The sequence below is a fragment of the Drosophila biarmipes genome, chromosome 2R, assembly GCF_025231255.1.
Source record: "Drosophila biarmipes strain raj3 chromosome 2R, RU_DBia_V1.1, whole genome shotgun sequence".
Classification (NCBI taxonomy): domain Eukaryota; kingdom Metazoa; phylum Arthropoda; class Insecta; order Diptera; family Drosophilidae; genus Drosophila; species Drosophila biarmipes.
This window is the reverse complement of record NC_066615.1, coordinates 3,103,495-3,130,413: the sequence shown is the minus strand read 5'-3', so window position 1 is coordinate 3,130,413 and position 26,919 is coordinate 3,103,495. Positions and strand designations below refer to the sequence as shown.

Genomic DNA, 26,919 nt, shown 5'->3' with positions numbered 1-26,919 from the left:
GTACCGTACCGTAAACCTCAAATAGGTTAAGGTAAGAACTAGCAAATATTTGCGCCCCCACTTCGTCTAGACTGGGATTTCATCTTGCCCTCGGCAGGCAAGCAAAAAAATAATTTCTAGCACTTACCAGGCGACAAACGCAAACAAACAGGAAACCAGCTGAAAGTCTACTCAATCAGAAAAAGAAACAAGTCGTCTGCACGTACTTACAAGGCAAACAGTCATAACTTTGCTGCATCGGGAATACTGTGCAGGGATATCAATAGTCTGGAGGATAGTGGATATATGGGGGCACAAAACAATGGAAAAATTACAAAATCGAACAGAGGTCTTTTTACAGAGCTGTTAGCAAATGATTGGCCCAAAAGTATTCCACACAAAAATCAAATCGGTTTTTTCAGATGTAAAATCGAGTAAGACTACTTAGTTTTGTTGTGCCCCGAGCTTTTTACAGAAAAAAACTTTTTTTAGAATTTGACACTATTCATTTTTCAAAACAAGTTACCTTCACGGTATTAATAAACACAAATAACCTGTAACGAAGCTTCCATCTGCGGACTTATTATCATTGCTTTTTTATCCCAATCCTTTGTTGAAGTAGATGCAGCACATCCCTGAGATATAAAAAGCGAGAAGATGTAATTCCGACCCAGCTCACAACTCGGCAACAATAAGAATAAGCAATCAATGGCTCCCCATTGCAATGAGCAAGTAAAAACTAATCAAAAACCCCAATTGCAATGCTGAAATAAATGCAGAAGCAAAATATTGGCAAGTCTGTGGCAGAAAGCTCAGGAGCAGCAGACTTTATTGTATCCACAGCAACAACAATAATTAGAAGAGGTAGTACAGTACTCTAAGGAAGTAGAAGCGTCAAACACTCTTGCAAAGTGCTGCTTTTCGGTGGCTTTAATTTTTAAGTTGGGTTTTTTGCTAGCATGGTCTCCCATGAAGCACTTCAAACCGTATGTGTTTCTTGACTAAAAAGCCATCTATGAATAATTTTGTTAGGGTATATTAGGAGACCATTGGCAAATGAACTCGCCGCCGACATTATTACTTGCCTCCGCAAGTAGGACTTCCAGCTGCGCCGATGGAAAGGAGCCTGATTTTGATAATAATAATAAAAGTCGTAGCTAAGACGAAAACTATCTATGTTCAAGTTGTGATCCTGGCCGAGACGACGCTGAAAATTACGTATTATAGGCAGCAAACGCAAAGCTGGCCAAGGAATTTCAATCAGTGGCAAAGACGACGGCAGCAACTTTGTGATTGCATAACTGCGTTGCGGCCGACAGAAGTGGTTCCTGGCTTCTTAGCTTCTTGGCTCTCAGCAGGAGATTCTCCACACAGGTTTTCAGGTTTTCCGGTTTTCCTGCAATTTTCTGTCAAAAACAACGGTCGGCAACAACAAACTCGGAACGGAACTTTTTGCTGGGCCACAAAGTCACCGGAGCACCGCCGAACCCACACCTTTCGGGTGGTGGTGGTGCAACCACACTTTTAGCATGCGTGCGGTCAGCAGGTCGAGGATCGGGGGTATTAGTTTGCGAGCACTAGAAGCTGAAAACTGCAAACTGTAAACTGCAAACTGGCAACTGGAACTGCTGCCGTATATTGGCAAAGTTTTCGTGTTCGACGGAGGCTGAGGGGGTTAAGTCCAAGTGTTTATTTTGTGCCATAAGAGTAGAGTGCTTGTTTGCTTGTGGCAAATTATTTAGATTGCGAAATCTCGGCCAAAGATGCTATACATAGAAAAGAAATATTGACTGACTATGCTCAGATGCCTCAAAGCAGTGGTGCGAAGAGGCAAGTTAATAAGCTGTTCAAAGGACAACAAGGGAGCCAAAAATTGAATATAAGTGCAACAGCGAAATCTTCCAATTATTCAGAGTAACAGTCCCCATGCATAAAGTTGTTATGTGCAATACCTGTATATTCGAGTAAGTAGAATGTAGAAGGACTGTTAATATTTGTTGATCAAACAACTGCATGGCGATAAATCTTTAATTGTGTTGAGTAGGGAGGATCCGTATCCTCTCCAAGAGACAAGCTGGGCGCACTGTCACTAATTCGCTTTACGACTTCCCAGAGACGCAAATCCTAACTTAATTTCCCCAAACTCTATAGCTTCTTCGGATGGCATTATCTGGATTCTCATTACCGGAATAATCTTCTTTGTGCGGCGGAAACCCCAAACGACTCACGCAATAGTTAAGTATTTAACGACCCTTCTCAAGTCGGGTGTGTCAAGTGCAGATCCCCCTAATCCCGACAAGAACTCCGCCCCAAGCCAGCAATTGCTTTAAAGTTTAAGCTGTTTACACTTTACGTCGCCAAATAGTGTTGGTGCACAGACAGAGCATCACTTCAGCAAAGCAATTTTCAGGAAAATCATTTAAATTTCCACTCCAACCCTATGTGAGAGTGCGCCATTTTGACACTTAATTATTTCAATTGAGGCTGAAAGGGAGGTTATCCCCCAACTCAATCTATGTGGGGTCTTTTGTTTTTCATGCCATATTCCCATTTTTCGCCCTTTTCGGGCTCTCGTTAACAGCGTTTTACAGTATACATACAGATATTTAATCGTGTGTTGGAAGCGCTGGTCTTTGTTCCATTGCCGCCTTTGTCTGATGATTTTGTCGCAGTCTCATTTACAATATTTGCCACCCTGCCGGCAGAGAACACAACAAATGAAATCAGCATTAGCTGCATTGGCCGTTTGTTTGGGGTCGTCCCAAATCCCAATCCGAACACAGATCCAGGCTCAGACTCAGATCCCGACCCAAGAGCAGAACCAAAATCCCACCCAGTCGGCAGGCGGCACAGTATGCAATACCCGAGAACCGCAAACGATAAGGAAAGTCCCTGCAAACCTTTCCCCCACCAGAACAGTAAAGACAAATTGCTGCGTTGCATGGCGGCTAAATACCCTTACTGAAAAAATGTGCTATAGATTCACCCCTTACCATAACACAATGATTTCTGTGCAGCAGAAAAAATCAACAATAAAGACACTTCAAGTTTACTTTAATACAAATATTGTTTTTTAATATGAATGAAGAATGATATTGATATTTACTACAAGCCAATACGTAAACATTTATTTTATAAATAATCGTCTTGGCCAAAGCCAGGTGGATAATTTATTTCTTATAATGAATATGGGCTCGGAATTTTACTGCTTACAAATTTCCCGATTTTGGCAAGTGACAATTGTATTTACAAGAAAAACACCACATACTCTTATAGTTGTTACCCACCATTCCCAACCCCAGGGAAGCGGTGACTTAACAATTTTAATTTAAATCGGATGCGGTTCTATGGGATTATACCTTGCCGCCGATCGCAGATAAGCTATTTGAGGGCCTGGGACAGGGACCAACACAAGAAGCCAAAATGACTTTTTGCGGCCCATTCTCCGAATTGTCAAGGCGAGCTTACATGAGCCCGGCCAAATTTGGGCGTGGCCTCAGACAAAAGACAATTGAAGTTAATGTGAGCCCAAAAACACTTGCCACACCCACCAGCGCCCAGCCTGAGCCACGCCCACATCCGATAGAAAAGGGCGGGGGCGGGGCGAGGGCAGCTGGCCATTTGGATTCGGTATTTTACTTTGGGATTATTTTGTGATTTATGCGGTCTTCGAGTTGACATGCAGATTTAGATTAGGAGCCGGGCGAAGGACATCTCCCCGGGAGACGGAATGCAGCACGCGCATAAATCTGCTTTTGGCCAGGACAAAGGAGGGCGGTCTGTGGCGTATGAGTGATATTTTAGTTTTGTCGTTTTGCGGCTGCCATTTTGTGTGCGGCATTAAGAGATTTCGGAGTTCGGGCTCTCGTTCTTGGCCCGTTCTTGTGTGCCCGCCGTATAAAACAAGGATTTGCCATTAAAGCAAATTAAATGTCCCAGCTCAACTGTGTGTTCCGGCTGGCCCTGTGCCCGGCTAGTGGCGATAAAAGTTTAATTAATTATATGGTCAGTGGCCACTGAGTGATTTTGGTTTATTGCATCCGCATTTGATTAGCCACGGAGCCCTGGTGTATTTATCATTTGGCCATTGGCTAATTAATTCCGAGCCAAGTGAGAGAGTATTGGAATTTGAGAAGATTTGGCCTGAGGAATAAATAAAGTTATTAATGAACCCAGCAACCAAGTGACAATTTCACCCATTAAATAATGAATTGCTCGTAAATGTTTTCCATAAAACTCGTGAAAAGCAATCATTCGAACAATTAGAAATCGTGCTTAATATCAAATTGTTTGCAATTACAAAGCATTTTAGTGCGAACCGGAGGACACAGACAATAATGGAACGACACATGAGGCCAGCACACAGCCACACACAATGACACCCTTTTGGCCACTCTCCGACCACAACACCAGTAACAACGATAACATCAGAGTGTGGCACGAGGGAAGAGACTTAGACCTGTTAGGACGGTCGAGCCAAGTCGGGTGAATTTGATTCAAAAATGGGCAAAAAATTGCGGCAATTAAAGTGGCAAATTGTCTCGAAGAGGCAATGTTCGAACGGTTCTCTGACATTGTCATGCAAGGTGGGGACCTTTTACCATTTCCCCTGCTGTTTTCACATTGTGAAATGGAGCCTTAAATGAGTTTTCAGTTGACTTCGTTCGGTCTCTCGACTCCCGCCTCCCAGTTCGTCTTCATTTGGGTTTTGATTGAAAACCCCTTAAATGCCCTGAACAGAGTCATCAACAGAAAAATGGGGAAATACCAAAAAATGCACCACATTGTTTTCGGTATTTATTTAAAGGGAACAAGCATTTGGTCTGCGGAAATTTATGCATTTTGGGTTGGCCCAATCGAACCCAGTCCACAGATTACCCATTACCCCCTACCCATTTTGCATTTGCAGGACAACTCTTTCTGGCCTTCTTATCTGCGCCCGACTGGACTTCGATTTTTATGTGCATCTCAGTCCAGATAAGCCCTAAAATATGGCCAGACTTGGCCGGTCAATGTCTTAAGGGGAGTCGAATCGAAGTGGGAGCAGCTGAAGCTCCTGCTCGGACTATCTGCCACCGAATCTCAATTAACATAATTCACCTAGACCAACGTGGAAGTGGGGTCCCGACTGGCTTACCCGCTCATAAACTAACAGTTTCGGTAGGAATTGTCGCCCCCAGATAGCAGCTTCCCTAAACAGGACCCGAGTCCCAACCCGGACATGAGTTCAGCTCGGGAGTAAGGGGAGCGGCTCATCTGCTTCGCAGTTGTACAGCAAGAAAATTTTACTTTTGTTGGGAATATTGGCCAGATTTTCTACATAATATTCAGTGTAATATTCCTTCTCCTAATATTCCCCGCTACCATGTATTGGCAATCAATACATACAGTCCTAAGTAAATGTATCATGTATATGGAGGGATATTTGTTTTTATTGGTATTAACCTTTTTAAACTCACAATTATAGTTTTTCAAAGAAGCCGAGGACTTAAGCATAGATATAAACTTTCTTCCCCGTAAAAATGCGAATCTGAAGACTTCAAATAATACTTTTTTACTATTTCAAAGTTCAATAATATTTTTGTAATACATGTCGAAAATTCTCAAGCAACTTCATAACGCAAGTCCCAAATTCAGGAGTTCGTTTATTTTTGTCCCTGTGGATCTATCGGAGAAGTGCTCGAGAGTCGGAGAACTCGCTCATTGTCAAAGTGGAAATTGTGTTCATAAATCAGAAACTGTCGCACATGTGTGACACCCGAAACCCCCGAGCTCCCACTCCGCCTGTTTATTGTGTTGTCAATTTGCTGCGCTCGTTGGCTTTCTGGCTGCGATGGCGTAATTAGATTTGGGCCCGGTCTAGTCGGGTCGGTTCGGTTTGGCTTGGATTGGTTTGGCCAGGATAGATGGCGGCTGGAGGATGGGCTGATGGGAAGCTGACCACGAAAGCGGGAAGTGTCGGACAATTAAGGCAGCACGGGAGACCAGCAGGGAGATCCTGATCTGGCGAATGAAGGAAGCTGCGAGCGAGTCAATTAAAGCGTTCGATACGATCGCTATCGATGTTGCAATTTCCTCAAAACCAAATGACCAACTGTCCAAGTTTTAAGCCACCAGCTAGCTGAACAATTCGAGGGCAATTAAGTAGCGGGCATGGCCATTGTCAAAACTGGAACATGGAATCCGTTGGCTCAACCAGTTAGCCGGGATGAGCTGCTGGAAGCGTCAACAGAGCTACACGTTTGGCCAGCAATTGTTGCCCCTGATTCAGGCTCGGAGTGACTTTGTTAGTTGGTTAAACTTCCGCACGAATAAAGCCCAAGTATGGAGGAGATGGGGCAGGGAGATGGCGACGACGACTGCATCCGCAATACAACTTTCTGTGTGAGATTTCCGCCTATTGCCACTGGGGGCGAAAAGGGGTTTCCAGCCGGAGAGGGGTTCCTCCATCTTCTGGCGCATCTTCGGCGTCTGAATTTATACAAGATTGCAAATCCCCTCCGCGATTACAGCAATTATGTGGCTTTCGGAGGGAGGTTGGCTCATTGCCTGAGGAACGTGTCAGGGCTGGGGAGAAAAATTTGGCAGAGGGTTTCAAAATAAATAATAGGTGGGAATTGTAACCTGTTATTTTATTTTTTTTTTATTTTTTACTAAATAGTTTATGGATTTCAGTTAAGGCATTTAACATAGTATGTTCTTATTTAAAAATGCATTTACCCTCTTTGGTGTTAACAACTTCAGTACACGCCCCTGCCCGCTTACACAGCTTTCCTCTAATAACTCAATTTCAACACCAGCAACAACAAATGTGAAAGTGCCACCGCCTCCTCACACCGCCTCTGTACTTGTAACCACCGATCATATCCGAAAATCCCCAATCGGCTAAACATCTGGCCCAGGTTTGATGCACTCGACTAGATAGCTCGACCTCGGCACTCCAAGCCGCTTTAAAGTCCCACAATGGGCTGCAATAAAATAAAATAAAGGTAATTTGTTAGCTACTTCATCGGCGGCAGCGCGTGCGTGACTCGCGGTTGCCTGTTGCATAATACCTGCAGTTGAACTTTCCCAAGCGCTGGCGCCCCATCCCCCTCCACATCACCCTTCACCACGCCCTGCCGAGGAGCATAAGTTCTTCCTATAAATCACATAATCAGCCAAGTCGCATAGGAAGTGCGTGGCAACGCATTTCACTCATTGCCATCGCACACGTCACGTAAAAACACGCAAAAATGAACACAAATAAATGAAAAACTTGAACACTTTTTGTCATCAGCACAACAACAGCAAACATTTTGCAAATGTTGATGGTCAAAAGTTTGCTGACGCCTTTGCCAAAGCCACGGCCAAAAAGATGCCTGAAAAGCAACCAGCTAAAAGGCAAATATCAAATGACTGGTACAAATTTTAATTTTTAAAAAGGCGAAAATGGAATGCTCTAACAAAATAATTTATAATTTGTAATCCAATTTGATGGAGAAATAAATAATAAGAACACAACTTGATGTTTTGTGAATCCGATGGAAAATAATCTATGAAAACTCTTGGCACCACAAGACTCTCATAACTTTCATTTTCCCAACGGAATAAAATGCAAATGCATTTCTCCGAACAAATCCCAAATTCGACTTCCTTCTAGCATTGCAAATTTAATCATCAACTTATTATGCCTAACACAAAAAATCCAAAAAAAAATAAATATGGAAAATGGAATAGCAACACACCAGACCAGGTCTGCTGGCTGGCGAAGGAAAATGGGAAAAGCAAAGCAACAACAAACCGGCCTTCTACGTGAAAACTGCGCGGCCCGAACACACACAAAACTCAAGTGGCGCGAAAATTCGAGGCACAGTTGCAGCAGCAGCGCGCAAGCGTGCGGTTTTCCTCCACAGTTTTCCCAGCCAAAAGCAAACAAGGCAAAACGAAACGAAAACTCAAATTAAAAGTCGCATTAAATAAATGAGAAACGAACGAGGACGTCGAGCAAGTTCAAACAAAGCTCAAAGACAAAGTTGAATAGAATAGTCAAAGTTTTTTTTTTTCCACAAAGGATATGAGAACAACATTAAAAAAAAATACTTTCATTACAATTCTTAAAAGTGCTGGCTAACAAGAACATTACATCCTTGACTTCAAAATAAATGAAATAAAAATAAACTGTAAACTTAAGTTGAGCAATAAGCCATAACAAGATTGCAGTTACATATATGTTAAAAGTGAATTTTACAAGTGAACAAATCTTTGAACTAAACAAATGCCCCCGAATACTTTTTGAAAGCCATATTCAATTATAACGAGCGTTGCTTTATACATCTCGAATGTTCACCAAAAAGAATGGTTTTGTTTTTTTTCCAAAGAATTCTCCAACAAGATTTATTCACTTTTGCATGCCCTCTAACCAATGTTTTACTTTCACTTAGACTAAAACATGGCTTTTGTAAGCTTCAACATAATCTTTTACCGCAAAAATCGTTGACCACGCATATTTTTCTTGATAGCAAAACGCACAACGATCAATTATCTTCTTCGTTTTTCTAGTTTTGATATTCTGGTGTACCATTAACAGCTGACCGTCGTACGTTGCCCAAGAGGTACAGTTTCCATATGACCAGTTTTTGCTCCGTCTTCGTGGACTGACACTGTCGATTGCTGTTTTCTTTCGGGCTCATAAGCATAGATTTACGAAGGTCTTATAGGCGTCTTTAGAAATACCGCTCTTTGCAGCAATCAACACGACCCTTTTTTAAACGATTGTCATACTGTGCGATTGTCATACATCTAACAAAGTATTCAACTGTATATGTATTGAATATATTGAATTCTTCGTTTTTATAGAAACATTTCGTATGAAAACACATTTAAGTACCTTTAAGTCTTTTTATTAACCACTAAAACCTTGCATTCAAACTTCCAGCATAAAGACAATAATTCGAGTGGTTAATAAAACAGATGCAAGAGCTTAAAAAGCATGTTGCACAATTAACTGCTGTCATAGCTTAGCAAACTCAAGAAATACTTTTCCAGGCTCAACAAACAATAAAGTTCATCGCTGAAAAAACCCATTTTCAATTTATATTAAAAGCAAGCAAAAGAAAACAGCGTGGGAAAATAACAGAAATTTAAACAACAATTACAAATTGAGCTGCCACTTCTGTGGAAACGCGAAAAGTGCAACGTGCAACTTGACGCCTCATTTGCCCGAACTTCCGCCGACGTCCGACATCCGAGGCGACCCAAGCAAAGTGAGAATGGCTATCTGCGGCGCCGGTCCCACCTTAATGGTAAGTGCACGGGGTTCATCATTCTGAAATTTTAACATAAATAACCAACAACTGCAAGGGCCATCGAGGCGTGAAAACAACAAGCGCCAGTGGAGAGTCTTCGGGCGAAAATGGCCTGGGAAAAATGTCGGCAGTCGCAGCGATTTTCGTTTTCTGGGCAGGAAATGGACGATCCAGTCGTTCCATATGGTCCCCTTTTTTCCTGGCACGCACATTTTGCAAATAATTTATTTTTATTGCACTTGAACTTCAATTAAACAGGAAACAGAGGCGCTCGGGGTCTGGGCCCCAGCGTTTCCTCAACTAATTTAATTACCAGTCATAAAAGTCATAAGCTGAGTGCGGAGATTTCAAAGTCTTTTTGGCGCAATTCGTTACGCAACCGGCATTGATTGTTTCGCTTTGTGGAAAACTCTCTTGATTTTAAGACCCCGGCTTTATGAAGGCCGGCCGTGGTTATCTAACCGAATCGCAATCGGAATCCATATCCAACTGCCGGACGAAAGGAAAATGCAGCCCCATTTGCAATCGAACTGGAAATTTGCAATTTAAGTGGATGGAAAAAAGTTTGCTGCCATTTCTGGCATTTCTTTTAAGGCAAGTTTCCTTGTGGTCCAGGAAGTACCATCTCCCTGCCCTCTCCTTAGCCCAGCCAAGTCTTTTATGTGCTTTGAACTTGACTTTGCCTGGGGTCTGGCCAGAGAAGAACACCAAACTGGTTCTAACTGCCGCCACTGCAGTTGGCAACTTCCTCCGCCACCTCTTACTGCCACAGCCAACAATTAGCCCAAGCTGCGCCTTTTGCCTGCTCCACTTTCTTCTGGTGTCTCGACTTGGGTTGGTCTTGGTCACGGCCTGGCTTTTGGCCGCCTCCACTGGTCTGGGAACACTGAGCCACGTTTTACCGCCTTGTTGCATACAACAAGAGGCGATGCCGTAAGCACATATTGCAGCCAACATTTATACAAACTTGTGGCCAAACAGCAATTACAAAAACCATTTAATGAAGCAGCCTGCTTCGGAACAGAACAAAAAAGCCCAGAGGCAGAAACGAATGTATTGATTGGTTAAAGGTTAAAATGGTCTTAAAAAACAAGCCGTAAGGAAGGGTTTAGTTGGTCTTTTGATTAAGCAAAAATTATGTTTCCTTTAACTGCGTAGGAAGAAAAAGATCGTCGAAACCCAAGTTAATTTAGTCAATTTATCCCCCCAGTACCGAGCCAAAGGAATTTATTTTATTTGCCCCAACAGGGCTTTTATTATTGCATCCCTTGTAGAATACTGAGAGAAATAAGAGACTGCTTAAATTGTCAGAAGAATAAATATATATTGTAAACAGCTGTAAGAGTCAACAGCCAATGGTAAAAATGTAATTTAATCAAACTTAAGCTTCTCCTGCAAATATTAAAGTTTCAATTTAAAAACTAATGCCAAAAGAAACGAAAACTTTTCAAATGCAATGCAGATAGACGAAGAAGCTTCGTTCGTTTGCCTCTTAGCGGCTCGTAAAGGAATTGTTAACTAGTTTTCGCTGCACTTTTAAGGACGTAAAATCCAACTGAACAAACAGAAACAAACGCAAATAGTAACCATTTTTATCGCTGCTCTCTATTGAATTTTAAAACGAATCCAGAGCACGAAAAAACACTCTTCCGAGCAGGGAGATAAAACCAGAAAAAACCCACCCGCCCGAAAGTGTTAAATATAAAGCACATAAAATTTTATGCAACCCAAGTGTGCGGCCTGAGGTTGGGTATTGGGATTCCTGCTCTGCTCTGTATAGAAAACGCGATGCAGTTGCCAGGTTACTAGCCTCAAAGGGCGGCAGGGGGCGCGTGCCAGTGGCAGTAAGGGCGCAGGGGCGTGGCAGCTTCATAAAAATTCACTCAGGCGCAGTTTTAACGGCTGTTAAATGTTTACGCGGTTGGATTTTTAACGACCGTTGACAGTTCATTTGGAATTAGCTCGATGGGCTTAGTAAGAGAATAGCTGACGAAAAATGTGAGATAAGTCACTGGACCCCAGGGGACCCCAAAAATGTAGCCATTTACACGGATAAAGGCCTTAAGCTTAGCTTACTGGCCGAACTTAGTTTAGTTCCCGCTACTGAGCTTTCAGACTAGCCCACAACTTTCTTATCGCAGTCCATCGCGAAATGTAAGTTAATGATACAGCTGGGTGCATTGCATCACTGACCAAGCCGATTCCAATACCATAATTGGTCTTACGTAAACCGAGAGTGTAAGAAAAGCAATTGAAATCGAGCATCGATGAGTTTAATGGCCATAAAAGCCAAGTTCAACATGTTGACGTGAAAGTGGCGGCCAGGCGAACACCCAACTTCAATGGAGGAGAGCGCGTGCGCAACTCGTTTGGAGTCCAATACCAAGCAGAGAATTGAGCCGGGCTGAGACCAGGATCCAGTTGCAGTTGGACCTGTAGCTTCCGTCCAAATGCGGCTTTGTGGACAGTGAAAGTGGGCAGACGATCAAAAAGCAGGTGGACGGGTTAACATATTCGTATTATTTATGGGTCCGTTTTTTTGCAAGCCGAAGTTGGTTCAACCCTCGCAGATGGTCATAAATTAGTATTTACGATCGCGCTTTGAATATAAATTGGTCTAATAGACTTTCTGAGACCCACAAGACTGTAGTCTGATGATCAGTAAACAAAATAGCATTGATCAAATTAAAGTCCGATCCATTATTATGATAACTGCGTATTACTACTATCTTACCGTGTTTACTTATCATTTAAAATACGTTTCTGACCCTCAAAGCTATATCTTTTGTATTGCTTTGTATTGCTGCCTGCATAAAACCAACCAATAAAAACTATAACATTTTGGACCGTGTTCGACGTCACGTAGGTCAGACTCTCAAGTCCTAACAATGCCGGATAGATTATTTAATCAGTGGCATTTTTCAACAAAATTATTTCTCTTCTCTCTTTTATAGGTAGTGATCCTGACAGTGATTTTAACACTATGTCATTCAACGGATACCTGGCAGCGCCTACCGTCTCTGGAAACCTTCTCCTCATATGAGGTAAATACTGAAAACTCAAGCCCGAAGAAACACTTAACTAAACATCCAACTTTCACTAGGATATGCAGCGATACTTTGATCAGCGTAATTTGCGTAGCATGCGGCATATTGACAATCCCACGGACGATAGTTACCTGGCGGCGTTTAATCAGTACAACGAGCAGCTGGAGGATCGGAATCCTAAGCGGGGGGCAACAGTTCACTCCAGGATAAAACGCGAGCAGCGCCAACTGCCCACGGCACCAAGAATGTTGAGCTTCGAGCTGGCGGATGCCGTGGAGCCGAGTCCGGAACTTAAGCAAATCCTGCGGAAATATCATGCCAGAGCCCTGAAGGAAGATCCCGCTTTCATGAGTTCAGTCAGTACTACTCAGGTCCCTCCACCTGCTGACAGTACCACAAAGAGTGCAAAAGTAATCTCCCGAAAACCTCGTCGTCAGAGGCGATCGGCTGTTGGAGCCCAGCAACCAGCCGATTTTAAAGTCCAGATGATTCCTTTTGAGGAAACAGACGCCAGAGAACCCGACCCCGTGACAGCCCAACTTATCAAGAAGGCTCGCACCCTAGATCTGCAAAGTCAGGCAACTAGATCCTCAGACTTTCGACAGCCAAATCCCCAAGTGGCTAGAAAGAAGCCCTTCCAAGTGAGGATTCGCAAAACGAAGCGTTCAAAGCGCTCCGCTCCGCAGATGCTGAAGTTTGAGTTGGCGGATGCCAAGCCCTTGCCCCAAAGAGCGGGAAAGCAGTTCTCATCTGAGAGTGTACCCACCCTGCTGACGATGGAAGCCCAGGCCAGAAATAAGACCCACCTTCCGCAGTTGACCACACCCACACCTCGTGTAGAGGACAACGATATACTAACGGGAGAGGCCACAGCGGAAGCCAAGCGCATGTATGTTTATAAGGAGTCACCTCTCACTTCCGGACAAGTGAAAACGAAGAAATCCTTGAGCACTCTGCCCCATGAAGTTCAAAAGGTTATCGGCCGGCTGATGAAGGATGGACTGGGTGGTAAGGCGTATGTAAAGTATCTTCCTGCCCAGAAATCCGACTACGAGCACTACAAAGCCAAGCCCCTATCCTATGGACCTAAGCCTTTGGGTAACTATATTAAGTACATCAACAAACCGGCAGAACCATCGGCAGCTCCAGCTCCCGTCCAAGTGCACATCCAACCAGTTCCTGTGGTGGAGCAACTACGTTACGTATATAAGCCCAGCTTTGAGGCAGCTGCTCCCACAATAGCCCAACCCATTGTGGTCCAGGAGGCGCCAGCTCCCACAGTGGCAGTGGAGGAAGTGCACCACACATACACCGCAGAGCTGACACCACCGCCCACCCAAAACCTAGAGGTGATTGTGCCACAGTTCAGGCCCTCCAAGCCAGACCCTCTACTGGCTGAAGCTCCTGCCATCTACGGAAAGCCCCAGGAGTCCTACAACTACGATGTCCCGCAGGAGGCTTCCCCCCTGATCAAGATCGAGTACCATGCCCAGCCGGATGGCCTCAAGGAGCACTACAAGCAGCTGCCGGAGTTCCAGCAATTGTCCACCCTTATTGGCAAGTCCCCAGATGACCAGATCCACGGATTAACCTACCTGCTGGCCAAGGAAATGCAAGCCAAGTTGCTGAGGCAGGGAAAACATCTTTTGGATCGTCCTCAGGATAGTACGGCACCGATCCTATTCCACCCAGGACAAGGACCATCTCCGGCACCTACTCTCAAAACCCTGTTGGATCACGGATCTCTGGGCATCCAGCCCGGCCGGCTAATCGGTATGGCCAAAACCAAGCAGTATGTGCCCATTATTGAGCCGGGCAACAATGATGTCAAGGAACTGCCGGCGGTTTCCAGCAGCGAGGCATCGAAGCTGCCTACACCAAGTTCCTACATCGATTACAGCCACGGACATGGTCTGTCAAATGGATATGAGGGCGTGGCCAATGTTGAGGAACCGGTGTCGACGGTGGAGCATGTGGTGCACCACCCCACGGTGGCCTCCCAGCTGCTCCACCAGCACCAGATCCAACAGAACACCCAGCAGCAACACCACGAACTTGTGGCCACCGTCCTGCCGGCGGAACTGGATGCCGACAAGGGCGTGAATGGTCTGCACTTTGTGCACAGCCAGGAGGACAAGTCGGTGAGTAGGGATTGGATTCTTAAGAGCCTGAAATTTGATCACCCCTCAAATATTAGCCCGTGGCAGGTTGTCTTCCCTAAGTTAAATTACCTCCAACTCATCTAGTTCCATAACGAATTGGACCTTCTCCCGTGAACCTGGGACTTTTATCAATTCCATAATCTAATTTATACCATTGAGATATTTCCATACCAAAATACCTCCTCGTTTTAGTTCGCCATGAGGATGTTTCACTGTAATGTCGGCGCTTAACCCCCCGAATGCATTAAATTAAAGCATACCTCAGGGCGCCGAGTAAAAGACTTAGCGCTCTCCGAAAGCGTGCCCATTGATTGGCATAGGCAAAAACACAATCAGCATAAATAAGACGAGCTGGAGCTGGGACGGCCACAAACAAACACGGTGCCAGACGGATAGACACTCCATTGCACGACACTGCGGCAGTCACAACAATGAAATCCCCTGCAGCAGGGACTTCGCAAGGACTCCCTGCGCACCACCGCAGAACCTTTTAAAGCCACCTCGCCCCCAGATGCTGCTCTGTGTGCAATTCAGTTTGATTGCCGATCCATGTCTCGCCGGTAATGCACTTAATCGAATAATTTTCAAGTTCGACAAGCATTTTCAATGTCGTTAGCCAGTCCCAGTCCCCCCTCCATTTCTCCAGGCCCTTCCCTCCGATCCATCGTCTGGTACCTGGCAACGCAGCCACAAAAGCAATGCAAACGACTTCGTCTTTCATTACTATATAGTACTATCCATTCGACTGCAGTCTACAAATGCACTCAGAAAAACGGGCTCCTCTCCTTGACCAATTTTATTTTTTCCATTATCATGACAATAAAATAGGCAGTTTAGGCTTAACAAATCAGTTCTGAAATTGTCTTCATGGTAAGGCAAAAGTTGTGCAGACTTTTCACTAAATGTAATCCCAGTAAAACCTAGTTCACACATATTTTCGTACAAGTGTATTTGTGTCGGGCCGACATTTTGGGGCGCTGTCTGGTCCAATTGATATAGATATATGGCAGCGGATACGGTATATATTCATTTGGCCAACCTCAAGCACTTGAAGCGTGTGCCAGGGAAATGCACTCCATTCCACATGCGTCTCGGAATTAACATTTTCTTTCTCTGGCGGAAAAACTTTCGCGCAGCTTGGGGTTTCCTGAATTTAATTTATCTGTATTTCTTCGCCGAACCAGAAGGCAAAGTCCCGGGAAATGGTGCGTCTTTGTGCGCAGCCAGGCAAAAGGTTACGAAAAGTGTCTCGAAAATGCGAAATGAGCAGAGAGTATGTGCAGAGTCACCAGACACACCTGAGATGGGGAGGGAAAAGAAAATAATGCAGATGAGGACAAGCCCGGCAAAATAGCGAGTATAAGGACTCGTATTAAAATGAAAAAAAATGGAATGGGCGCAGTATTGACTTCGTCGTATCAGCTTGTTGTAGCTCTTAATATCTTTTAAGCGGGTAGCATTTTTAAATCGTAAATGCCTGAGTGCATTTTTGATTTTTTTTTTACAAAAATAAGGGCATGTCAGCTAGTGACCCCCAAAGGATATCATTCGAACAAATTAAATTGTACGAGTATTGTGTGCAATAGGCAAAATTTAATATTTTTGTTTCAATTTTGGAAATAAATTGTATTGTTTCAAAAATGGCTTGTGGTGTATTCCCTGTTGTGTATTCGATTCACTGCAATTTTCAAGAGGACATAAATTAAAAAGAATATACTTAAAAAACAACTATTTTTTTAAAACATTTCCTGTTTTCTTAAGCATATGAAAAAAAGAAAGAACGCTATAGTCGAGTCCCTCGAATATTAGATACCCGTTACTCAGCTTAAAAGTGAAATTAAGACACATATGCAACAAAGCGAAGCGTTTGGGCAGTTTTATTAAGTCATTCGATAGGTATTGATGAGGCAAATACATTTCAGTTAAAATTTTTTCTGGCATTAAAACTGTAGGCTCTAAATTTTTCTCGGATAGTGGGCGTTAAAGAAACTTGCGTTGCGCACCGACTCTCCTGGCTTTTATAGTTTCCGAGATCTCAGGGTTGATACGGACAGACATGACTAGATCGACTCGACTGGGGATCCTGATCCAGAAAATATATACCTAATGGTGTAGAAAGCGCTTCTTTCTACCTGTTCCATACTTTCCGACGAATGCAGTATATCCCTTTAACGGGTATTATAATATCTGCTAAGTCTTCACACGAACATCCCTGCAAACCAAGCCCCGAACCCCATAAAAACCAGTCTTACGCCGAAAAATCGTTGATTTACTTGAAAATATCAAAACAAACTGTAACACTTGGCCGAAAATAGCTTCGGCCAGTCGTCAAGCACTCATCACACGGCAACAGAACCACCGCAGTCAGCTTTTGGAGCTCACTTCATTTCCGGACAGGCCATTTGGTAGACGAACTGAACGAGCGTGCGAGTGGGTCGTCCGGTCATGCGCTTCTTGGTCAGGTAGGGCACCAGCCCGTACTTGGTCAGCAGTCCCGTGCCGCGGGTGTCCAGATGCGCCCAGTCCACGCAGGGAACCAGCTCGTGGAGAATGGCGGCTGCTAAGCAGGAGGTGGCCAGTCCTCGGCCATTGTTGCTCAGGTCGTAGGACCTCTCGTCGGTGACCTGGCGCCTGTAATACTGCCACAGGGGAAGGCGCCAAACGCGGTCGCCGGAAATGGAGCCAGCCCGCTGGAACTGCTTCCAGATGTAGTGAGAGTTGGACCAAATTCCGGTGGCGCCACCACCGAAGGCCTTCTTCACACCAGTGTTCAGGGTGGCAATGTCCACCACCAGTCTGGGCAGGTAGGTCTTTTGTCCGTAGAGCAGGGGATCCGAGAGCACCACCACGCCGGCCTTGTCCAGATCCCGCACGGCCATTGACTTGCCATTGAGCAGGGTGACCACGTCGCCGGGCTTGGCAGACATTCCGGAGGGCATGTTCTCGCACAGCGGGATGATGCAGGTCACGTTGATGGGCAGCGACAGGGCGGCGATGCAGCGCATCATGGCCACACAGCAGGCGGCGGCAGACATGCTGCCCCGGTACTCGTCCATGCCCTTGCAGGGTCGCAGGTTAAGGGCGCCCGAGTTGAAGGTTATGCCCTTGCCCACGAACAGGATGGGCTTGTCGTCGGGCGCCGTGCCGCAGTAGCTCAGCTCCAGAAGCACGGGCGGCTCGCAGCTGCCCTTGGCGATCATCAGAAAGGCGTTCAGCCGCTGAGCCTCGATCCAGTCCATGGTCCGCACCTCGACGGTAATGCCACACGGACACAGTGCGTCGACGGTCGCCTGGGCGAACATCGTGGGGGTCATGCAGTTGGCGGGGGCGTCACTTAAGCGCCTCGCCAGGTTTTGGGCCTCCGCCTTGAAGATGCCCCTCGTCCAGCCCTCGTGATCCGGCGACTCAAAAAGCTCCAGGGTTGGGACCAACGGCATGTTCTTCTTGGACAGATTGTCCGGGAAACGCCAGACAGCCAGCTGAGAGCCCTCGGCCGCCTGCTCCGCGTAATCCATGCCGTCCACCAGAACGTTAGTGATTCCCTGCTGCTGCAGAGCCCTGGCTCCCACTCCGGCGGCCACTCGCACAAACTCCATGCCCTCGTCCAGCATCTCGAGCTCGTTGAAACCGATCCCCTCAAGGCCGACGCCTACGACGGCCACGGCCGCGAATTCTGAGTCTATGTTGTGGAACACCTTGCCGCGACCCAGCCGCCCGTCTAGTTTTGTTTCGCAGATGACCTTCATCAGCTTTCCCTGGACCCGCTGGTCTATCTTCTGACCCGCCGGCGTCAGCTTCGGGTCCTTGTCGCCCTCCTTCTGGTACAGGCCAACAACCACGCCCCTCATTATCGTCTTACCCTCGCCGCAGGAAAATCGCACTCCTGCATTCGACAGGGCCTGCGGCTTGCACAGGGCACTCAGGCATTTCAACGAGCAGTGGAACTGACGTAGCTTGTTCATTCTGACGGTGGTTGGCTGGCTTGGTTATATTATGATACTTCAAAATCGGATTAGGGTTTCCAAAAATCCCCTCAACGTTACTAAATACAACAAATTTTCGGGCGTTTAAAACAAGTCCGTCTGGTTCCACACTCGAAATTTTCACGAAAACCGAAAAGAGGCTTAGAAAAAATAACCAACTAACTCGAAAAAAGAAGACGGGAAATTTTTTCTGGGGACTTTTTTAAACAAAAGATCTGTTCTCTACCGGCGTACGAATAAAATGATACTGAACATATTGGGCCAGAACACTTGGTAGTCCAACTGTCATGAAAACTTCAAGGCAAACATGATTCAAATTTTTGTTTAACCCTTCCTAAAATCTTGAATCCCTTTACGCACAGGGTAATTACTTTTTCTATTTTAAAAGCCAGAGAAATGTATAACCTCACTATATTATTATTAATATGGAAGCTCTTGAGTAGTTAAAAGCTTAAACATAATTTGCAATTTTAGCTGCACTAAATAGTCCACAAAATTAGGATATAATATTTTTCGGTTCGGGTGTACATCCTACTTACAAAGAAAAAGCAAACTACTTCAAAATTATGCAAAAACTCGGAGAATTATATTATGGTGCCATCGAAAAGCTTTTCGTCCAAGTGGAGTGTTAACGTGCAGCATACAAAATGCAATTGCCACAAAGAGGCCAACTGGACCGCTATCCAGTCAAGATGGTAACAACTTTCCCAGATCAACGCTCCCACTCCCCGACTCTCCTCCAATCTACTTAAAATTGTTTTCGAGCTGAATTTTGTTTTGCACCGAGCAGCACTTTTATTTGGCTCTCAATCGCCGAGCGGGGGTGAAAAGCTGATTACATTTTATTTATTGGCGTCACCGAATCAAAATGGGGATATCAGCTTCACTCGGATCTCGACTTTGGCGTTAATGCGCATTAAGCCGCCTGACCAAGGGTGCAGCTGCTCCAATAAACAAGGATGCAGTCGCAACCGGCTGGCAAAGTGGGATCTGGGCGCTGGTGCTGGAACACACATTGTTTTACTGCCGTTTAGCATGATTTTTAATAGGCTTTGCCTTGTCCCTGTGCGAGTGGTTGGACTTGTCGTCATCGGGCTAAGTCCAGTGGGTCGGTTGGTCGGTTGGTCCGTCTGTTAAACCCCAAAAACGCCGTCGTGATGGTCATGATGGCCCAGCAAAGGGAAGCCTATACGTTGTCCAGCTCCTGGTGTTGGTCCTGCTCCTGCTTCTGGTCCGTCTGGTCCGTCCGTCTCTGACAGGCAAACGACACTTGTTAGGCTCAAGTTTGGGTGGAGGTTAGGCCCCTTTGGGGCGGATCGCCCAGTATGAGGAGGAGAAGGAGGAGGCGGTTGGGCCAACATGCCGTTGCAATGCTCGTCATGGGACTTGTTTGACGGCGTCTGCCGCTTCTTATAACGTGTGCGAACATGGTCAGATTTTTCGGGCATTTGTCATTTTATTGTGGTCGAAATGGTTGGTAATGGTCGTCACTCAGTCTCTCGAGCGACATACAGGGCGAATTCCCTTTCACGAACTCCTAGGACTAAAAATGAGAATTTTTCGGTAAACCTCAAAAAACTTAAGTTCAGGGAGTTAAAATTAGACTTGCCTAAAAGTCTTCTCTCTCTTGCAGGTAGTATATAAGTCAGAACCAGCCGGATTGGACAACTATATCTTATAGCTGTATCTCTTTTTAAATATCACTGAAGCTAGCAATAATCCTAGAAATGTAATTTGATATTACTAATATTTTTTATTTCCTATAACTTCAAGGGTATACAAACTTCGGCTGATTTACTGATCTGCAGAAACTGATTTAGAAGGCTTAGAAAAATAAATGATTTGAATTCAAATTCAAGTTATCTTAGCTCTACTGTATTATGTTTGCCTTTGTTTGTGTATTCGCTTGCCATCTGCAGGTGCAATATTTTCTGGTTCCCACTCACATATTTTAATTTCATTTTTATTTCAACCCTTTTGCTGTTGCTTGTTTTCTTTGCCTTATACTTTTTCCTGGCCAGTGTGGGGCACAACATATTTTTACAAGTGTTGAAAAGAGGTTGCCAGGGACTTAAGTTTTATTTAATGGAGCCCTCCAACATATGTTTCTGGACTATAAGTTCGGTTGGGGATTGCGAATATCTCGACAAAGAGGTTTTCGTTTTCCCAGCAGAGGGTTTTGCCGAAAGGTTGAAAGCCTCCCCAAGTTCCTCTTGGCATGTGTTGCTAATGTGCTCGAAGTGCCTTTGTCCTGCAATTGAAGGTTGTTCAGTGTGTCTCCTTTTAAAGAAATTTGCAAGTGAAAGACCCTCAAACAAGGCATACAAAATTGATGTCAGCTCACTCCAGCTGGCCCCAGCACATCTGACCCGATGGTTGCTTTAAATTAGCTTCACTTCATTCGCTAACCATAATAAACCACAGCCACCCATCTTCAACCACAAGGACAGCTAATATTCTGGCCCTCTGAGAAGGGAAAAACTACATGTAGCCCGCTCCATGCCATTGCTTTTGCTATTCCTATTCCTATTCCAATGATGTTTGCAACGTATTGACAGTCACATTCGCATAAAAATCACGTAGTTTGACATTTTTCCTGCTGCTCTGCCATTTCGTTAGATGGTTTTTTCCAGCTGCCGCTCCGTCAGGTCCGACTCCCCGGGAAAACAAGGATGTGGAGCAGGAGGACTTCCAGGAGCAGCAGCTGTCACGCAATCAGCCCGAGAACAGAGCCAACAAACTGATAACTCAATTTTGGTCGGAGACGCCACAGCTCGAAAAATGAAAATTGCTAACAAGCGAGCCATAAAAACTGTGGGTGGTTGCATTTAAAATTTGCCTCCTCTTCTCGGCACTCCACCGAAAATTATACAACAATTTTCGTGGAGGTCCGCCGGTCTAATCATCGTCCTGTTCGGGTGCTCTTTTCGGGTCTCGAGCTGCAGCGGTCATAATTGCGTGGCCAAAAAGTTTCGTCGCAAGGCAGCGGCCATTGTGTCAATGGCTGCCGTGTGCCGTCAACGAGCCCAGGGCATCCATTTGCCTGACGAACGCTGTTGAACACGTTCCACTTGATGGGGATTTTCACACTCTTGCTGACCGAAGACCCACTCGGCCCATTCGACGTCCCGTGCAGAAGCCAGGCATTGAAGCAGCTCCGAACGCATTACATTGTAAAATTGGTTTTTGTAAATTGTTTGGACACAACATTTATTTCCATTTAAATGCGATTTGGCCCGACTCGGTTGCTGGCCATCCTCGGTCCCAGCTCTTGTTCAATTTTAAATGAGCATGCAGCTGCATCTGCCACGTTTCCCTGATCCGGCCCCAATCCGGATGCCCATGCCCCCTCCTCGGTCGGTAACCCAATCTCTGCCTGTGTCCCTTGAGGTTTTCGGGCTCCGGTTCGAGGTGTTTGCAGCGCTTAAACGAATTGTGTGAATAATAAACGTAACACATTGGGCCACTGGCACTGGGCGGCGGCTGTAGCTACCCAACAAGGATTAGTGTTATGGCACTGGCGGAGGGGAGTACGGGATCCTTTCCGGCTGAGTGCAAATCATGAGCTAATTGAAGAGGGTAGCTAACGCAACGATTTCAATGGCTAAGAACGAGATTAAATGGGGTCTCACCAGGCTGACGTCATGTGGAAATCTAGTACCATAAAATCTTTATAAAAAGCTGCAAAAATTGCACAACACTTATTTTTATATAGCACTAACATCATCACTGAACCCTTAAATTTACATTGTTTTAGACGACTACTTATTTTACTCGCCCTTCTTATATATTTATGGACTGGGCTAGTATTATTTTCCACTGACAGCCGGGGCACAATAATTTTCAGTGGTTAGCCAACTTTTCTTGATGTTTGGAACTCAAGATGTTTGGACAGGCAAGCAACAAATCGAATTAAGTGGAAAATCACAATGAAATCCAGTCGCACAGTGATTTGAGCCACGCCCACGGATAATGAACATCCTGGCCCCCCAGGGCCGCAAGGGTTAACCACAAGGGCAGTGGCCAGGGGAAGGTTAGGGCCAGGCCAGTGCCGCAGGGCAAACAAAGGCAAAAACATTTTAATGAGCGCAGATGAGATGACAAAGCCGCGGAATACAGGGGGAAGGGGGAGGGTCAGGGAATAACAATGCTGATTACATGCAAATTAAAAGAAATAAAAGTCAGCCAACGCCTTGGATGTCCGATGTCAAAGCATTTTCCTCTGGGCCAAAGGAAGTGGGAGTGGTTGGGGCTCGAAAGTGCGCATTACGTTACCAGAGGACGGGCGAGGGCTTATTGCTTTTCGCCTGAAAGAAAGTCGGAGCTGGTCGGCATGTCAATTTGGACATACTTCGGCCATCTGATCGCTCACTCGCAACTAAACGAACTCACGTAGCTTGGCTTGCAATTGCATTTCGCACTCGACTTCGCTGCACAATTCGCTAAGAGCCACGCCAATGGAAACGTGTTAAATGCAAAAAAGTGTCCATCGAATGCAGCAATAAACTTGGCTCGCAGAGGCACTTTTGTCATATTTGGCCAGCCATCTATCTATTTATCCATCCATCGCACTCCGATGGAGACGGGGCGCAAAAAATGGCCACGTCATCGGAAAAAGGGTCCAGTTCAATATGGCACGTGATCTGATTCGGATTCCACTTCGCTGGGCTCTGTTTTTTTTCGCAGGCAAACACTCGGTCTCGCTCCCCGACGTTTTTATCCGCATTGTAATTATGTTCACTTTAATCAGACCAACTGGTAATGAAATTCCGAATCGCAGTCTTGCTGCACAATGTTGAACCTCGACTGGACTCTCCCCACAAATTTGCATACTCATCCGCTGTTGCGGACTATTTTGAATTTTTTCTCGCAGACATATAGAAATCTATTAACATTTTTACCGTGCTCCTAATGAAGCCCTTACCATCGCAGAAATATTTTTTGCATTTCATTGGTAGATGAGGGAAAGTGCAAATGTTGGCAAATTGCTGAAGCAGAAAATTTATTAATTATGTTCATCGCGAGTGGTAATAAGATGAGGAGGGAGAATGCAATCAAGTCGAGTCCTTTCTTGTGGGAAAACTCCTTAAAACAAATGTCAATCAGGACTGCAGTCAAAAGAAACCACTTGTGCTAGGTCTACCACTTCCTTAAGCCTGAACAACCTTTGTTCCGTCACATGGAATAACATTTCCCGCAGTCACTGGCATCTAGTCAACAATGTAACTTAATTAAACTTAATTTACAACTCATTAACATATCAAAAAGTTTGCCTCGCCCCGCTGGCGCACAAATCTTGGCCAGGCCATAAAAACCGCAGAAGCAGCCCAAAACATGTAGCGAAAGTTGCCAACAATTGTCGTCGGGATCCCGAAAACATTTGAATGAGCGGAAACGGAAACGCGCACTCACACCCGCAAATACACCCGCTTGCTTATTTTATTTTCATGTGGCTGAAATGCGAAATACTTACAATAAAAAGGCAAAGCCAAAATTGTTCAGGACACGAAAGAACGACAGCTATGCTGCATACAGAATGCCACAGATTTCGAGGGGGTTCGATGGGGATTCGGGGACTGGTCTCGTATATTGTTGCAAATTTCATTACGATACAATTTACAATCGCATGCATAACAAACCGAGCCGTGCGAGTGACAGACAACCTCGTGCCCACTCCACACCCCAATCACCGCCAGCCTTTGCAACTCCCAAAATCAGCTAAGACCCAGTTCTGCGTTCGCAATCCACTGGCGCGACTTGGGCACTGGAAATACCCTTGCTGAAAGAACAAGGCTTATATATACAATTATATTGCCAAAGTCAGAATCTGGAAATTAGGTTGGTATGATTCTAGAACAGCCGAACTCATCAAATATATAGTCGGCATCCGACTTATACTCGATCGTTTTTTCTCAGATGATTTGACCTTCTGACCGCGACCCTAGGGTGAGGAATCTCCAGTCAAACCCAAAATATCCCACTGTTACTTAAGCTACAGTTGTCACAGCGCGTGTTCCCGTTGTCGCGTTCAGTCTCCACTGTACATGACAGTGTGCTTAATGCATTTTGCATCGCATACTTTTCAGCATGCGCTCGAATTCCCCAGCTGCAGCAGCGTGGAATGTGCATACAGGGGGGAGGTGTGGCTGGTGCTGAAAACCGATTCCAGTCCCTTTGCTGAATGCAACTTATCGGTTTACTGAACAATCTACGCAAATACATAACTAACTTGTTCCCGCCCTGTTCCCTTGTGCTTTCGTTGCAGCTGCAGCAGTACGCCTCAAAGTATGCGTTCGGTTATCGCATACGTGATTTCCATACCGGCAACGATTTTGGCCACAAGCAGAATCGTGATCTCCACGGCGTGACACGCGGCCAGTACCACATCCTTCTGCCGGACGGAAGGATCCAGAACGTTATCTACCACGCCGATGACACGGGCTTCCATGCGGATGTCAGCTTCGAGAGCGGAGCAAATCATTGATTCTGGTCTGCACCAAGCGGTTCAATGTGGAGCCTTACTTAAGCTAGTAATAACCTAACCATAATTCAATAACCTACAGACTCGTTGATGAGCAATCTAATTGGCTAATGGTTTTCACAGGCTATGCGAAAAAGTAAGGCAAGAGGCGAAGAATTCTTTAAAAAACACTAATTTGTTGAAATAGCAAACGATTTTAATTCAAGTAACAACATCAAAATTCATAGATTAAGAATACAATTTTTCAAACTAAGTTCAGATAAAACTTGCTAAGACGAACAACCAAAATCTGTTGATTTTCGGAAACAATTTTCGATTTCCTTCGACCTTTTCGTTCCTTAAAATAAAGGATCATATTGTTGACTCCTTCTAAGCTAACTTTTAACACCTAAAAAACAGAGAATTGAGCATCGCAGAGATTACTGTATTTAAAGCGGCCCTCTAAGTCGCATGTACAATTTGTAAAACAATTGTGCACAGAACATTCGCCTAGATTGGCCTATTCATTGTTTTATTGTTCAACTAAATTCCAAATAATGGCAATCTGCATTTTCCGTTCTTGTTCAAATGCTATTATAGATATTAAGTGATTTCCATCTCATTTCTGGTTACTTGAGCACTGCTCAAATTAGTTTAAGCTCATAAAAAATGTATGTTAAATTAAGGAGCCAGTGCAATAGCGCATGCAAGCAATGCCAACCAATGTGTTTAATCGAAGTGCAATAAAGTGAAATCAATAAATTACTGACAGCATGCGGGAACGGAGGTCTCTGACAAATTGAGCAGCTTTCAGCTAGGCGACTGCGAAATGCCTGACGGAATCGATCCGAGGCAAACCTTCGAATAGTAGTGAATTAGCAGATGCGCTTTGCTCCGTTCGCCTTTTCTTCCGTAATTGACTTTTAAATGTTCGTTATTGTGCGTTTAACGCACAACCTGAGCAATTATTCAAGCCTTGCCAGCGACCTTTCGCTTCCGCTTGGCCTTTTCCGATTTTGGCTTTTGTTTCCCACACTCAGAATAATAAATTATTTAATTAAATTTTTTGTTATTCAAACCATTTGATTTTTACTAGCAAGATTTTTTATTATTTTACGTTATTTTATTACAAAACTGTTTACTGAATTTTAAGACTTATCGCGATGAGATAAAAAAGGTTCCTTTTCTTCTGCATTGTGATATTAGTTTTATGAAAATAATGGCCCAGCATCTTTACAGAAACATAACAACAGATTTTTCTTGAGTACAGGCACTTTTACGGTACGAGTACCCAATTTTGATCTGCTCAAAACCTTGCTTGACTTTAATTAAAATTGTAGCAAAATTTCTTCTTACAATCTTCGCCCAGCCGTTAACCATTCACCATCGCCGAAGGTCAAGGTGTTTCTGCTGGGTGCTCTTAACAATTTGTATTGCTTGTACTCAAAAAATTGCTGTTTAATTAATTTGCCTGCTGGAATATCGATCGATCGCAATGGCTTTTTGCCCCATCATCGTCTTCAGCTGCGTGACGTACTTGGCCCGAGAGCCAAGCTTCCAGTTTCGATGTCATCGCAGAGTCAGAAATATGTATAAAAATACCACAGATCAAGAATCGCAATCACATGTGGCTCTGCTACCATTTAAAGTTCAATGTTGCCAACAAATGCAGAAACAAATTTCAGTCTCGCTTACTTCTGTTGTTGGCTTGTTTGTGTCGTTGGCCAATTTGTTGCCACTTTCCGGCTCCGCACCTTTAAACTGCTTTGGCATTTTTCTCTGTATTTGTTCTGCTGCCTTTGCCTTTGCATTTTTGCGTTTCTTATGTTTTTGTATTTAAGGTTTCTCGGTTTTTCATGACGAACTCATGCAGAGCTCATTAACTAATTTAAGTGGCTGGCCCAAACAGTCAGCCAGAAAAGACTTTGCATGAATCCAAAACCTACATTTTGTTGGAAAATTTTAGGTGCTCACCTACCCTTTTGTTGAATTAATAATTAA

At 44.7% G+C, this 26,919-nt stretch overlaps 2 protein-coding genes across 2 annotated transcripts; one reads left to right on the top strand and one right to left on the bottom strand.

The window, feature by feature from the left end:
• The first annotated feature begins 6,312 nt into the window (after positions 1–6,312).
• Positions 6,313–25,648, top strand: LOC108029330 (uncharacterized). The gene is made up of 5 exons (XM_017101525.3): positions 6,313–6,515; positions 9,152–9,267; positions 12,225–12,310; positions 12,370–14,454; positions 24,724–25,648. The coding sequence occupies exons 1-5, from the start codon at positions 6,313–6,315 to the stop codon at positions 24,940–24,942; spliced, it is 2,709 nt and encodes a 902-aa protein (XP_016957014.2). The 3' UTR covers positions 24,943–25,648.
• LOC108029377 (cytosol aminopeptidase) lies at positions 16,724–18,714 on the bottom strand. The gene has a single exon (XM_017101604.3). It carries the CDS (start codon positions 18,435–18,437, stop codon positions 16,854–16,856), a length of 1,584 nt encoding a protein of 527 aa, XP_016957093.1. The 5' UTR covers positions 18,438–18,714; the 3' UTR covers positions 16,724–16,853.
• Positions 25,649–26,919: the final 1,271 nt, after the last annotated feature.

Excerpts from the sequence above, each read along its gene's own strand:
- LOC108029330 (XM_017101525.3), top strand. The coding sequence starts at position 6,313 with ATGGGGCAGGGAGATGGCGACGACGACTGCATCCGCAATACAACTTTC. Across the intron at positions 9,268-12,224 it reads CGGTCCCACCTTAATGGTAA|TGATCCTGACAGTGATTTTA; the intron begins GTGCACGGGGTT and ends TTTTATAGGTAG. Across the intron at positions 12,311-12,369 it reads AAACCTTCTCCTCATATGAG|GATATGCAGCGATACTTTGA; the intron begins GTAAATACTGAA and ends AACTTTCACTAG.
- LOC108029377 (XM_017101604.3), bottom strand. The coding sequence starts at position 18,437 with ATGAACAAGCTACGTCAGTTCCACTGCTCGTTGAAATGCCTGAGTGCC.